The sequence below is a fragment of the Patella vulgata genome, chromosome 8 (genome assembly GCF_932274485.2).
Source record: "Patella vulgata chromosome 8, xgPatVulg1.2, whole genome shotgun sequence".
Lineage (NCBI taxonomy): Eukaryota > Metazoa > Mollusca > Gastropoda > Patellidae > Patella > Patella vulgata.
The window spans coordinates 8,659,716-8,676,323 of NC_065886.2; the positions used below are offsets into that span (position 1 = coordinate 8,659,716).

Sequence of the window (16,608 nt, forward strand, 5' to 3'; positions counted from 1 at the left end):
TACTATGTCTCACCATGAGCACATGTTGTACTATGTCTCACCACTATCACCATCACATGTTGTACTATGTCTCTACATCACATGTTGTACTATATCTAACTACTAGCACATGTTTTACGATAATCCTTATAAGACATATAGAAGTAGATTTCACATTTTAAAAACACTTATATGGACATACAGATATCGTTATCAAGCAAATAATATCTGTATCTGTATCAAAACGTAGCATTTTAATAAACTTAGAAGTAGTATATCCATATAAGTGTTTTTAGTTTTTAATATGATTTAAGATGTTTCCGTACATTTTCTACCACAGATTTCACAAGAAATTTCTTCTGCGTTGTGATGCACCAAGTGCTTATCCAAATACTGTTTTCGGCTAAAAGTCTTACCGCAGACCGGACAGGGCCATTGAATTGTCTTATCGTATATATTCTTTTTATGGCTAGATAACATACTCATGTCTTAAAAGCGTGACAGACATAAGTCACAGGCATATTTTTTTTCAATGACAGTGTCGGGGAATGTTCACTAGTCCGCAGGTTCACTAGTCAGCGGATTCATTAGTCCACTTTGAGAATAGATCTCTGCCCTAAATGGCCACCATATTCAAAAATTAGTATACTGTTTTGCAATGTGGTTCTGCTTTGTTTCACAACTGTCACACAAAAAGACAAAATAAACTTTTTCAATTTTATTAAATGGAAGCAGAATAAAAACGTCTCAAAGTTTACTCAGTGTTTTCTACTAAAATCGTCGATTTAGGACTTAAATGTCGGTCAGTTAGCTTAGCATCTGTTCTCAAGCGGAGCTAACTGTAGACAGGCAACCTAAGTTTAGTGTGTGTCAATGTGAGTCAATTCATGATTTCTCAGAGTGGTCTTTCGAGAAAAACATTTACCACATTTCGCACACTGGTGTTTTTTCTCTCTCTTGTGAGTCTGTAGGTGAACGTTCAGATAACTGTTATTAACACACCTGTAATCACAGTACGGACACTCAACAGGTTTGTGACCTAGATGAGTAATTTGATGTGATTTCAAACATTCACGTCTTTTCAAAAGTATCCCACAAATTTCACAAATAACCTTCTGGTATAGCCTTGGGCGTCTCTTTCTGACAAATACTTTATGCTTGCTTTTTGGTACTAAATGCTTGCTCTTTGGTACTGAATGAGATTGCAGTAAATTGGCATTGTTTTGGAGTATATTATTGATGGCTTCAATTCTTTCACTAGCAGTTGCATCTTTTAGCGTTGGAACAATTGTTGATGATTTTTTTGGGTTTGATGATGTTGCTATGGGTAACTCAGACTGGTTCGTTACTATGGGCAATCCATGTTTACTTGCTGCTACAGATGATTTAGGATAGATGGTTACTGTATCACTATCACCTTCTTTTTTTAGCACTGGTTTAACATTTGTTGATGATTTACTGTTGGTTTGGTTTGATGATGTTGCTATGGGTAACTCAGGCTGGTTCGTTACTATGGGCAATCCATGTTTACTTGCTGCTACAGATGATTTAGGATAGATGGTTACTGTATCACTATCACCTTCTTTTTTTAGCATTGGTTTAACATTTGTTGATGATTTACTGTTGGTTTGGTTTGATGATGTTGCTATGGGTAACTCAGGCTGGTTCGTTATTATGGGCAATCCATGTTTACTTGCTGCTACAGATGATTTAGGATAGATGGTTACTGTATCACTATCACCTTCTTTTTTTAGCATTGGTTTAACATTTGTTGATGATTTACTGTTGGTTTGGTTTGATGATGTTGCTATGGGTAACTCCGGCTTGTTCATTACTATGGGCAATTCATTTTCACTTGCTGCTACAAATGATTTAGGATAGATGGTTACTGTGTTGCATTTGGGATTGGTTGATTTGAGAAAAGCAGAATTACTTCCACTTCTTACAAAGAGTATTTCTGATTTACATGTTGCTATAGGCAATTCACACTCATCTGTTGCTAGGGTTGTTTGGAATTTAATATTTCCTTCATATAGTTCCGATTTACTTGTTGCTATAGGTGATTTTAATACATTTATTGCTAATTTACCTTGACTGCTTGGTAGGTGTAATTGTAGATTATTTGTTACTTTCAATGATTCAGATTTACTTGTTGCTATGGGTAACATAGCTATAGGTTTACTTGTTACAATTGGTAAATCAGGATTAATTGTTGTTATGGGTGATTTTGGAAGACTACATTGACTGCTAGTTACTATGGATTTACTTGCTGCTATGGATAACATACATGTAGGGTTACTTGTTACTACAGCTAATTTAGGATTACTTGTTGATATGGTTATTTTGGGTTGACTTGTTGCGATGGGTAATTCAGGTTGACTTGTTTTGGTGGTTATTTTGGGTTGACTTGTTGCTATGGGTAATTTACGTTGACCTGTTTCTATGAGTTGACTTGTTTCTTTGGGTAATTTATGTTGACTTGTTGCTATGAGAAACTCAGGTTGACTTGTTTGTATGGATAATCCATGTTTTGTTGTTGCTATTATAATTTTTGGTTTATTTGTTGTTGTGGGTAATTCAGAGCTTGGCAAATAAGTATATGGCTTATCTGGCGACAAATCTATAGGTTTTAACGATTTACACACATTTACTACAGCGTTGTTACTGGTTACTGTATTAAACAAGATCTGGTTACATAACGACACAATCTGTTTACAGTAAGAATCATAACCAGATATTTTAGAGAAAAGGGAGATAAGTTGTTTGATGGTTGTATTGTGATTCATGACCAGACTGTGACAGGTTTGTATAATACTGTTGACATCTATCTTGGATATTAATAGATGATTTTGTACCACTTGATTCAACACACTTGTTGAAGTCATTGTGACTCAACGAGGAAACAGGGTCCACAATCTTTTTTTTTGACTTGATATTCCTTCTTCTTTTCTTTATGACGAGATTGTCACATGTTTGTCTTGGATATTAATAGATGGGTGTGGACCACTTCATTCATCACACACTCTTCTAAATATGTAGCTTATCCTGAAAAAAAAAAATAGATTTGGTTAATTGTAATTTTATCAATGTCAAAGAAACTATTGTCTCTTCTTCAAGCCCTTTCGCACCTCTACAACATTCGTAACAAGGAAACATTTTTGACGAATGGACTGTGTTATGGGTAAACTGTGATTAAGTATTATTAATACTGATAGGTAACCAATGAAATTCTGAACTGCGAATCCTCAAAATGTATTCGAGATCTGCCAAGGGTGAAGAGAAGGGAAGCGAATCGTAACCCTTGGCTAGCGAAGATGCGGTATAATACATGCTAATATCGAAAGGAACTAAGACGTTTTGGAGAGAAACCTATATTTCAAGTTTCGTCACAATCGGAGAAATGGGGTTTAACGTCCACTCAACACAAACCAGGTCAGTTCGGCTTGCGCGTAGGCCGTAGGGGTCTATAGCAGTGGGAGGACTGGCGACCCTACTCCTTGTCACGTACACCCAGGGAATCGAAAACACACCAGTTGACTCAATGACAGATCTTATGATACAGTGTGCATGTTCTAATGAAGACGGGCAAATGCCATACAGTGTGCTATGAGGTAAATTTTGCCTGGGCATCGGCGCTACGCCTACGACCTACTCTTATATCAAATTCCAACTGCCAAGGGATCTTTTACGTGCACGCCAATATGTACACGCGACCTCGTTTTTTGTCCCATCCGAATGACTAGACAGCTGCCCTTGTCGGGCCTTCCATCTTACATTACTGGCAAGGGGAAACCATGCTGGAAAATCTGGATGAACTTTCTCGGCCAATGCAGGGATCGAACACCTGACCTCAAGGCTAGCGAGCCAGCATCTTACCCACTTAGCCACGTGATCCCCCAAAACTGTTGAATCTGGAAGTAATTTACGCTTTTAACAAGGTCTTACATTTTTCTTAGGCTTATAAATGCACCCAATATGCACTGTCATATTACAGTATTATATGTGTTGCGACCCACTTTTGTGAATTTCTAGGTCCCAAATGTTAGCGATTTAGCTCCTTAAAATGATCGAAATGGGTTGCGCTTTGTTTTGAATCTTATTGTATAACACTGATCTGTCAATGTTAAACCACCCAATTCCAAGCAACAACTTGATCATTGGTTTCAGCCTCGAGGTCGGGTGTTCGATCCCTGCATTGGCCGAGAAAGTTCATTCAGATTTTCCGGCGTGGTTCTCCCTTGTCAGTGATGCAGGACGGAGGGGCTGACAAGGAAAGCTGTCTAGTTGTTCGGATGGGACGAAAAACCGAGGTCCCGTGTACACATTGGCGTGCACGTAAAAGATCCCTTGGCAGTTGGAATTCGATATAAGAGTAGGCCGTAGTGCTGCTGTCCGGGCAAAATTTCCCTCATAGCACACTGTATGGCGTATGCCTGTCTTCATTAGCCCAGGTTAGGAGCAGAACAGTAGGACTTAAACTCCATTTCATTTCATTTCATTTGATGATCATTGGTTTCGCCCAAGTAAATACTAATAATAGTCAAATGTTTCAAGAGAGAACTTTTTTATTGGTTGGTATATTTAATTCAAATTGTGCAATGGATTTACGGTTCAGACAGTAGGCTAGGACTATAAAAGCTGTTCACAATAATAAGGGCCTGTCCTTCGTCTATGGGATTATACACAATATAATAATTAATTGGTGTTTTATCAAGTAAAGTGTTCGATCCCTGCATTGGCCGAGAAAGTTCATCCAGATTTTCCGGCGTGGTTATCCCTTGTCAGTGATGCAGGACGGAGGGGCTGACAAGAAAAGCTGTCTAGTCGTTTGGATGGGACGAAAAACCGAGGTCCCGTGTACACATTGGCGTGCACGTAAAAGATCCCTTGGCAGTTGGAATTCGATATAAGAGTAGGCCGTAGTGCCGCTGTCCGGGCAAAAATTTCCCTCATAGCACACTGTATGGCGTATGCCCGTCTTCATTAGCCCAGGTTAGGAGCAGAACAGTAGGACGTTAAACTCAATTTCATTTCATTTTATCAAGTAAAGCTATAATAACAAACCCTTGTATTGTATGAGTAGATTTGAAGTTGTGCCCTGTGCACGGCGTTTCTTTAGGACGAGTTTCTGCCTACGACAGTAAATACAAATTTTTACCATCGGCAATATAGTCACGAAACGAAATAGTAAAATATTTAAAAATCTATTCACCAACTAATACAAACAAATTGATGACGTTCACCCCTACATCAAAATTACTCATGGCAATGCCAAAATCATCTAACCTCATTTTAAAAAATTTATATTTCGTATAATGTATGATTTCAAAGTGTTAGGAAAAGCGTAGACCGTCATAGTCGTATATGTGGTGTTCCACATTTTTGGATCTCATTTTCATTTCTGACAATGTCATAATGGCATGTAATAATGGGACAATCAAATAAGACAATATATATGGATAACAATTATTATGTGAAGTTTAATGGCCGAGACATTAAATAATATATTGATATATCTATATATTACGCGATGTCTTGCATGAGACCATTAAAGAACTTAAAATACAGATCCTATCCAGCACGTGCATTTCAATGAAATACGTCACGCTGGTCTAATATACGTAACTTCCTGTAAATTAAGGGTGAGTGGTATTCAAAGGCAGTGTTAAGTATCGAAATTTCCCTTAAAGTTAAGCGATATTTAGAACAAAATGAAAAGTTTAAAATTAGCACACGAATCGTGTGCCAGAATGCTTTTGAGCGCCTGTTGTATGAAGCGACTTGATGAACGAGACTAAACATATAACACGTAGGAGAATACTACAGGTGTAAGACAGGAATAACCGGATGCCAAAGACTGCCATTCAATTCAGACCCTTCGCGTATTTCGCTGAACATAACAGATTAGAAATTACATTTAAAACAGAAACGACTGAATGTAAATTAAATCAATTTATGTACATTCATAAATTTCCTACCAACCGATATTTTGACTAAACTATACAATGCTATTGTTAAACAAATTGCAATCACATCTGATATATTATGGGGTTCTCAAATTGTTCAAAGCAAAAAATCGGATCTGAAAAAATCGGATAAATAAGACATAAATAAAATGACCATAAAAAATTGTAAAACCATTTTAGTGCAACCTACAAAGGCATCAAATATTGGTTGCTTAGCCGAAGCTCAAAATAATATTTCCTCTACAAGTTGATGTTTATCGTAGAATGCTATTATTTTTAAACATCTATCCATCCCACAACTCAGTACAACAATAACCCAATTCTTTTTGCTTTCTTTAAAAAAGATAGCACTTTAGCGTCCATTAACCCTAAACAATCATTAACCATTGCAGAATTGTTAAATACTTTTAATATATCATCTTTCATTCCACCATTAGATCAAATAACTAAATGCTTTGAAGGAATGTTCAATGAAGTTTATGCCAATCTATGCTCTTGAGCTAACCAGAAACTAAGAACATTTTATAGGTTTAAACAGAATATCTACGCTATGGTGTCATACCTGCGAAATTAAGTTGTTTAAAATCTTAAAACTAAAACCGCGATGTTCCGCCTTAGACTAAGCATACATTCCCTTGAAATAGAGAGAGGGAGACAAGAATATACCTGCAGATCTCCGTTTTTGCACAAACTGCACTCAACAGCAAGTTGAAAATGAGTATCATTTTCTCATTGAGTGCAACGGAGGAACACCGCAAGACAATTATTTATGGGGCATTTGAGATCCAAAACTATCCATTTTCTCTCGAAAACATGTTAAACCCGCCGTTTGCTGTGGCATTAAAAACAGTGTGCGTCCACTAATATATATAAGCCAAAAGAATATAAAATAATTCAAAGACTTCACGTTTAGTTCAAGCGACTATGACATATATTCAAAAACTTTGGTTTATATTTTGTAAATACTCCCTCAATGTATATAAATGTTTACTTCATCCACTTTTTATGTAATTTTCATTCGCTTTTTATGTATTTTTCATCCAATTTTCTTTATGTATTTATCAGGTATACCTAAAAGGGTGTTTTATGTAATAAAATACATTACTATATGCGTTGCAACCCATTTGTATCAATTTCTAGGTGCCAAAAAATAGCGATTTAGCTCCTTTAATATACACATAGATAACCACTCGTAAAATATTTTACAGACGTCACCGCAGGTAATTGTTAATCATAGATTATAGATGGAGCTTTATCTTGCATCTGCTATGTGTGGCCAGTATTGTTTTAGTACATTTTTCTACAAGAACCGTTCTTTACAAAAATAATATTTTTTTTTATTGAATTCGATGCATATTTCTCACTTTTTAGAAGTATGTGCCTCTAGTCTATGTTGTAGTGTATTCTGGTACATTCAGGTAATTGTTACTTTCGATTTTGATAAAACGTTCCCAACCCAATGTACTTAGAACTAGTGAGAAGATGACGTGTGTACGCCACAATTTGTATTTAAATCATTTTTGAATAATTTCGTTTCGTGTTATATCACCGGTGTAATAATTTGTATTTACCGTCTGGCACACATTCAGGTAACCTCTCGCAGGGCCCAAGAAATGGCGTACGGCATAGTCTTGCTGACGATCTGAAATCGAAGTATGTAAGGCCCACCAATCTTTTTTTACAGGGGATGCCATTGGAATTATTGTTAATAGCACAGTAGGAGATAAAGCATAGATTATTATAGTTAACATAAAATAGCAATACATCGGTCTGGTTAAATGAAAACTAGAGCTACCGTATCCATGACCACTCGGACCAAAGACAACTCGGACCAACTGATAGACCACTCGGACCAAACAAAGAGACTACTCGGACCATACAAAAAGACTACTCAAACCAATAATAAAGTGTAGCTAAAATAAATAGCTGCAATATTTGTATCTGGAAGACATCACTAGTGGAACCATTATGAAGCACATCAAAGAAAAACAATTAAATTGTTGATGTAATAAAGATGTCTATTTGCTAATATGTACTTACAAATCCGTAATGCACATCTAGTAACGAAGACATTGTTAAATTTACCTATAAATTATTCGCCTCTTTGTATTGTGATTTAATAATAAATAACATATTGTCTGTATTTTATTTTTAAAATAAATGTCAAGCCTTATAATATAATTTAATTGGTCCGAATGGTCTTACAATATGAATTAATTGGTTCGAGTGGTCTTTTCGTTTGGTCCGAGTAGTCTTTTGGGTTGGTCCGAGTGGTCTCTGTTTTGATCTGACTGATCTTTTTTTTGGTCCGATTGGTCTTGGTCCGAGTGGTCTTTGGTCCGACTGGTCTGGATACCGCCAAGAACTAGAAGGCGAATTTATATGTTTGTTTTCCCGTCTTCATTACTATTAGCCCAGTATAGGAGTAGGACGTTAAACCCCATTTCATTTCATTTCATTTATATGTTTGTTTTGTTAGTTATTTTATTGTTCATACAAATTTAAGATGAATGCTTGGTTTAGGATACAGATATTTCCATTTCTTACCCAAGAGAGAGAGAGAGAAATGGGGTTTAACATGGTTTAATTTTATTTCAATAATTCGCTTGCACATAGGTGTCTTTAGCAGTGGGAGGAAACCGGAGGACCCAGAGAAAACCCATGAGATTGGACAGGCAACCCTACTTGTCACGTACAACCGGGGATTCGAAACCACGCCAGTTGACTCAATGACAGGCCTTATGATACAGCATGCATGTGCTAACCATTCGACCAACCAACCCCCCTCTTTACCAACAACTTTATCTGTAAACAATTTTTTTGTTTCTTCAGGAGAAAGCCAGATTAAGAGGAAGAAATATCAAGTCAAAGACTAATTTGTGGACATTCTACTTCAATGAGTTCAACATGTGTGTTGAATCAAGTGGTACAAACTCATCTATTAATATCCAAGATAGATGTCAACAGTATTATACAAACCTGTCACAGTCTGGTCATAAATCATAATACAACCATCAAACAACTTATCTCCCTTTTCTCTAAAATATCTGGTATAAATGATTCTTACTGTGAACAGATTGTGTCGTTATGTAACCAGATCTTGTCTGATACGGTAACCAGTAGCAACACTGTAGTAAATGTGTGTAAATCATTAAAACCAATAGATTTGACACCAGATACTTATTTGGCAGGTGATCATGGTGAAGGTCATGGAAGTTCAACATGATCTGTCAACCAGATCGCTAAGGAAACGATTTCAAAGGCATGTGAAGCCACCAGATTATACCACAACAATGTCTCACCTTCTTTTTTAAAACAACCTGTAGCAAGCAGCAAACACGAACCATCCATATTAAAAATAAATAAAACCAAAATAACCATAACAAGTAAACCCCACATAACCATAGCAACAAGTCAACCTGAATTACCGATACTAACAACAAGACCTGAATTACCCATAGCAACAAGTAAATCTGAATCATCCAAAGTAACAAGTAATCTACAATTACACCCACCAAGCAGTCAAGGTGAATTACCATTAGCAACCAGTGTATTAAAATCACTTATAGCAACAAGGAAATCTGAACTTTGTATCAGGAGTATTAAATTACAAATAGCCCTAGCAACAGGTGAGTGTGAATTGCCTATAGCAACAAGTAAACAAGAAATACTCAAAGTAACAAGTAGTAGTAAATCTGCATTTCCCAAATCAACCAATAATCCTGATTGCAACACAGTAACCATCAATCCTAAATCATCTGTAACAGCAAGTAAACATGAATTGCCCATAGTAACGAATAATACGGAGTTATGCATAGCAACATCATCAAACCAAAACAGCCAAACCCTAAAAAATGCAGCAAATATTGAAACAGTTGAAGCCACCAATAATTTTCCCCCAAAACAAAGCCAGTTTTATGCTAACTCAGTCAGTACCAAAAAGTAAGCATTTAGTACCAAAATGCTCACATAAAGTAGCAACAAGCAATCAAAATAAGGTATTAACAATCAGGGATTATCCATTTCTATGTACCATGTGTCCAAAATCATTTGACCGCAACATATCTGTGAAAAAACTTACCAGACTCACTAAGAAGCCATGCGAGAGGGTTAATTGTGAAATTTGTGGGAAAAGTTTTAAAAACATTTACATATTGAAAAAACATAAACTTACTCATCTGGATCAGAAACCTTTTGCCTGTCTGCACTGTAATTACAGGTGTGCCTCTAACAGTTATTTGAAAGAACACCTGCAAATACATAGCAACGAGAGAAACTACCAGTGTGCGAAATGTGGTAAATGTTATAATCAAATCGGCCAAACTGAAAATTCATGAAAGGACTCACACTCGACGCACTGTCACTGAAAAAAAGTTTGTCTGTGACGTATGTCCGTCCCGCTTTCGAGAAAAGACTGCGTTATCTAGACATAAAAAGTACGTACATGATAAGACAATTCAATGGCTGTGCTCTGTGTGCGGTAAGACTTTTAGCCGAAAACACTGTTTAGATATGCACTCGATGTGTCACAATGCAGAAGAAAGATTTGTGGAAGAAAATATAAACTGAGGAATTCTCAACTGAAACATAGTAAAACATGTGATGGTGGTGAGGGAAAGAAAAACGTGATAGTGGTGCGAGATAGTAAAATATGTGATGGTGGTGAGACTTAGTAAAGTATGTGATGATGGAGGTAAGCGAATGTAAATTGTGATCGTAGTGAGACATAGTACAACATGTGATGATGGTGGTGAGACATTGTACAACATGTGATGGTGGTGAGACATAGTACAACATGTGGTGGTGAGACATTGTACATGTGATGGTGGTGAGACATAGTACAACATGTGATGGTGGTGAGACAATACAATATGTGATGGTGATGAGTAAATACAACAAATGGCATTGAGACAATACAACATGAGATGGTGTTTGTGCATAGTAAAATGTGTTGTGGTGAGACATAATATGTGATGATGGAGGTGAGACATGTTACAAGATGTATTGGGAGACATAGTACAACATGTGATGGTGGTGAGACATTGTACAACATGTGATGGCGATAGTGGTTAGACATAGTACAACATGTGGTGGTGAGACATAGTACAGCATGTGATGGTAGTGAGACAATACAACATGTGGTGGTGAGACAGTACAACATGTGATGGTAGTGAGGCATAGTACAACATGTGATGGTGGTGAGGCATAGTACAACATGTGATGCTGGTGAGACATAGAACAACATGTGCTAGTGGTGAGACATAGTAAATATGTGAGATGAAATATGAAGAATTCCCATGACTAATCAGGTGAACATTTATAGTCATGTAATGAATAAAGTCTTTGAGTTCATATGATTATATGACTTAACAATTAAAATTCTTGAATTCTGTCAAGAATTCCCATGACGAATCAGGCGAACATTTATAGTCATGTAATGAATAAAGTCTTTGAGTCTATTCAATTATATGATTTTTATTGTTTTAATTTCTAAAATCTATATCAGTGTTTGTACAGTATGAAGGGGGCGAGGGGGGGCAAATGGTTCAGCTTGTGCGCTTCAGATCGTGAGTCCTTTCATTGAGTCAAGGGGCATGATTTCAATTCCCTGCTTTGCTTGTACGTTACAAAGAGTAGATTCACCTGTCCAAACTGTGGTGTGACGCGTATACTATCTGCCTGATAATGTCTGTCTACTACATCGTTAACACTGTTCATCACGTGCATTTTGCATACGGATAGTTCATTGGCCAATCACGCTATTTTACCGAGATTTCGCCTAATAGTTTGGATCCAGCTATGGCGGGTGTGGCGCCAGGCAGGGTAAGCTTACTCTTCCGGACACCTGTTACCACTGTTTGTCGTGTATTTTGTACACAGTGAACAGTCCATATGCTGATTACACTATTTTGCCTTATTACACTATTTTGCCTATACCGTTTTTTTAGTACTTCGAATTTTGTCTAATGGTTTGGATTGTTCGTACTTGGTTTTATTTTATTTCCAGATCCTTCTGAATTCTTCCCACAGCTAAAGATTATTTGAGTAAATTGAATCATAGACCCCATTTTTCTCTCGTTTGTACAATATGGTAGTCGGTGTTTGTACAATGTGATATTAAACCGGGAAATAAAAAGATCAATTAAAAACTAAAGGTTTTCGGGAAAAGGGATCGACGTTGAATATTGATAGGATTCGTCCTCTCATGGCTCCAATGCGTCCCACCAAATTTGAAAGACGTCCGTTAAAAATTACAGCCTCCATTGTGTTCACGAGATTTTTAGCCTCTGCTGTACTAAGAACAGAAATTTGGGTCTTTGATAGTGTCTATCTTTATTGTTAAATCAAATCTCTCTCCAGTGGCGGCAGATACCGTTCGTCGCCTGATCACTAGTTTATCCGACTAGAGAACAAAATGTCAAACGAACGGACTTGCGAACCTCAAAGAATTCCCCTTGTGAGCGCCAAAGTAGCGAGTCCATTGGGGACCTCGCCAAGAAAATTTTCAAAAATAGACTGTCGGAAATGCTCTACAACATGCAAGTTTATGACTGAGTGGGGATGTGGGATTTATTCACCGTAGAAGGTATTGATTACCGAAACGTATCGCAAATACTTTTTTTTATTTTCTAAAATTATTGGGGGGGGGGGGCAAACAGAGGGCAGACCAGATTAATGGGGGGGGGGGAATGCCCCCCCCCCCCTGGCACCGCCACTGCTCTCCTCTCTCTTCCATCGTTGGAAGTCGTAGTCGGATTCTATTCAGTTTGTTGCAACAACAGATACATGCGTAACATGCCAGTCCAGAGCTTTATCTGAGGAATTCTCTAAAACGTCAGACAGTTGATTAAATATAAGAAAGATGGTGAAAATATTGTTCGTGTTCTGTGTGGTCCAAAATAGATTAACAGATTCTACGTCGGGTTTTCAACAATAACTCCGCTACGGAAAGTCGAAAAACACTGACTATCGATAGGGTTCATCCTTTCATGACCACGATGCTTCTTACATGTGTTTTATATACTGAGAGCCATGGAAAACGCATCACTTAGTTTTTCGTATAACAAAATGATCCTGTGAACATATCTTATTTATTTTGCTTCTTATTGTGAACAATGTTCAAATGGGAACACAGCAATAACAACACATTTGTACACTTATGGATGGTTAATCTGTAATCAAGGGTACAAAGTCAGAGGGGTCAAAACCAAAAGTATGACACAGATGTCAGTAGCGCGTGTGTCCTCCACGGGCCATCATCACGGTAGGCTACAGCATTAACGTGACACTATGGCTATGCTCATCTTCATCAAATGGTGCAGAAAAGTGGTATGATAAAGTAATAACGGAAAAGGCTATCAGGTGGTTTCACATAGGCCTAGATTTATTTTCACTGAAACGTCATCAACCCAAAAAATCAACAACAAAAAAATCCACGGGCCTGTATATTAAACCCCATATATAATAATATATGAGAATACAGTGGAATTAATATACTATTCAAAAAAAGTAGGGGATATTTGATTTTGGGGGCATAATACTAAAATATGCAAATGACTACGAAAAAAGTCACTATAGAACCTAACAGAAGAAACATTTCCAGTTACATGTGACGCCCAAACGCACCAATAGCTACCGCATGGAATGCAGGTGATGCTTGGGATCATCATGGGGGTCCAACCCAAGATTTGCACGACTCTGACTTTGAATGTTACAGTCATTGTGGCATTGAATTCCAGGGTGGAAACATCAGTTTAATTGTTTTAGTGACCAGAAAACAAATTTTGATATGCGTCGGCTTACCCAAAATGAAAGGTTACGTGCCCTTGGCATGCTACAGATCGGCACAACACAGGCGGTTGTGGCGCGGACGATGAATGTTTCTCAGTCTGTCATAAGCAGGCTATGGTCCAGATACCGTGATACACAATCTGTACAGGACAGACCACGCTCAGGTCGACCAAGGGCGACAACTCAAGCCCAGGATCGATTTATCCGTACCTTGGCCTTGAGAAATCGTGTCATCACAGCAAATCAGATCAGCGCTCGTCTTCAAACAGACACTGGTGTGAGAGTGAGTGGCCAGACGATTCGGAATCGACTGCATAGGGGTCACCTTCGCGCCCGACGTCCTCGCGTGATCCCTTGTTTGAGAGATCATCACATTCAGGCAAGACGTCGTTGGTGTAGGGATCGTCAACACTGGGATAATCGACGCTGGAGCAATGTGATGTTTTCAGATGAGTCAAGGTTCACTGTTGATTTTTTGGACAGACGTAGGAGGGTGCGGCGTCGTCGAAACGAGCGCTTCCAAGACGTTAACGTCATCAGACATGATCGATTTGGGGGTGGTTCTGTTATGGTGTGGGGAGGCATCACTGTTGCTGGAAGAACGGCTTTACATGTTGTTGCAGGGCGTGTTACAGGCCAGTACTACCGGGACAACATCTTGGCAGTCCATGTTGTGCCGTTCGCACGACGTCATGGCCGCCGTTTCATCTTCCAGGATGACAACGCAAGATGTCACAGGGCCAGGATCGTTACAGGTTACCTCCAACAACAGAACATCACCACATTACCTTTGCCAGCACTGAGTCCCGACCTCACCCCCATCGAGCATGTCTGGGACATGCTTGGACAGAGGTTACGTCAACGTCAACAACGTCCTGCCAATGTCCAAGAACTTGCTGCTGCGTTGCAACAGGAATGGGACAATCTGGACCAAAATGACCTTAGACGTCTCATTAGGAGTATGCCACGTCGGATCAATGCTTGTTTGGCAAACAGAGGAGGATTTACCCGTTACTGACTTGGTTGTGATGCTGTGGTAACTTTGCTGTTTGACCCCGGGTATCATTTTACCCTTATAATGGTCAGTCTGTGCCTTACTTAGTCTAATGATCATTTGGAATAAATCGATGAATGTGAACTTCATTTCATTTTGTCATTTGTTTCTTCGTCAGTTTCATTAGGTGACTTTAATAACACTTAAAAATCAAATATCCCCTACTTTTTTTGAATAGTATATTACTCCGTTTACAACAAGTTGTATGTTCAATTAACGTTTAGGTTTAAGAAAGATATAATTATTACAATTCACATAAAATATTCACAATACTACACAAGCCGAAATGAAATTGTTTTGCTTTTAATCAAATTAGCACGTGGGTCAATCAATAAACAAACCACCAGCCATTGTGCAAGAAGAAAATACGAGGTGAGAAGAGGAAAACTCTCCAAATGTGTTTGATGAAGGTGGGTACCACCGATTACAAAATGTGCAATGTATACACGTCTGATATTGTCAATTCTGTAACAGCAAAATGTTTAAATTGTAATACCGGTAATTGCGGTGTTCTATTTCAGCCACTTTCAGCGTCGCGTCGCTTTTTTTTCAACGTTAATAAGCTAAAGAGAAAAAAAATGACGTAGACCTTTTAGTAGTAAGTGCAGGAGGACCGCACTACACGCAAAACAAAAATCTACACGATAAATCTGTGGACAAGACAGAAAATAGACATCGCACCAAATAAACAAATATCAAATCAAGTGAATGGATGGCCAGCCGTAAGCGTCCACTGCGCTTTACATGACGTCGCGCTTCAAAAAGCAACGCGGGCCCTTGGCGTCGCTTTTCACAAAGCCGACTCTTAATAATAATAATAATAAGAAGAAGAATATCTTTATTAGGCTGACCTTAAAAATATCTTTGTTTCACCAAACCCGACCAACAATCGAGGAGAAGGGTCGGTAGGTCGGTTTTTTTTTCAGATTTTTTTTTTTAAAGTTAGAGAAATCAATACAGAAAACTTATTAGCTGTATACTACAGATTCATTAATTTTGTTTAATGAATTTGGGGTCTGACGTAAAAAGTAACGAACTGAAAGTCTTTTTATTAAACTTAAGAGCTAATTTGACAGCTTAATATAGAGCGAAGCTCTAAAGCACCGGATACACTGGGCAAAACAGGCAATGCGCATGTCAACTTACCAAATCTCGTCCAAGCGAGATCACGTAACTAACAAAAATAATTCTATCCACCAAATCTCGCCGAAGCGAGATTACGCGCCTCATAGAACTATTTCTATGACGCGTCTAATCAATGACGTCACATATTTTTTACGTCAATGAAAATAATTCTCACACTTTTTTGTTCTTTTTTTAAAAACAAAATTAATGTATAAAATTTAGATCTCAATAAAAACTAAATTATTTAATATTTTTTGTATCACTTGAGAAAATTAATTATGAATGAAGGTTTTATATTTGACAATAATCAGCTTCGCTCTACTCAGGCAATGCCTGTTACATATTAATTTTCCGGGTGGAAACATTCGTCTTCTTTATTCAATTGGCAAAAAAATCAATGACATCGGGAATTTTTCGTGATGCCCGACTCGCAAACGATTTGCCACGAACTTGAAGTGTGAAACTCCTTCAACACGTTTTTAAAGATAGTGCGGGTTGTGCCTTCATTTTTCTCGAAAACGGATATTGAAAATATCGTCGTTATGTTTAAAACTACGCACCACAGACATAGAAGCAGAATCATTTCGTGGGGATGGACGTGTATTCGTCTGCAACCATTTTGTTGAGAAGCGACACCTATGACGATTTCGTCTTGATCAACCAGTTTCAATAATGAATCAAACCATAGCCATA

At 37.9% G+C, this 16,608-nt stretch overlaps 2 protein-coding genes across 2 annotated transcripts in view; both read right to left on the minus strand.

Annotated features, from left to right (window-relative positions):
- LOC126830957 (zinc finger protein 816) overlaps positions 1-16,608 on the minus strand; it is a 402,542-nt gene that overhangs the window by 246,520 nt on the left and 139,414 nt on the right. The window lies entirely within an intron of this gene.
- LOC126830969 (zinc finger E-box-binding homeobox 1) lies at positions 685-5,111 on the minus strand. Its single transcript, XM_050561566.1, has 2 exons — positions 5,044-5,111; positions 685-3,024 (listed from the first exon to the last, which is right to left on the minus strand). The coding sequence occupies exon 2, from the start codon at positions 2,862-2,864 to the stop codon at positions 840-842; it is 2,025 nt and encodes a 674-aa protein (XP_050417523.1). The 5' UTR covers positions 2,865-3,024; positions 5,044-5,111; the 3' UTR covers positions 685-839.

Bases quoted from the DNA above. Each gene is read 5' to 3' on its own strand.
- LOC126830969 (XM_050561566.1), bottom strand. From the start codon at position 2,864: ATGACTTCAACAAGTGTGTTGAATCAAGTGGTACAAAATCATCTATTA.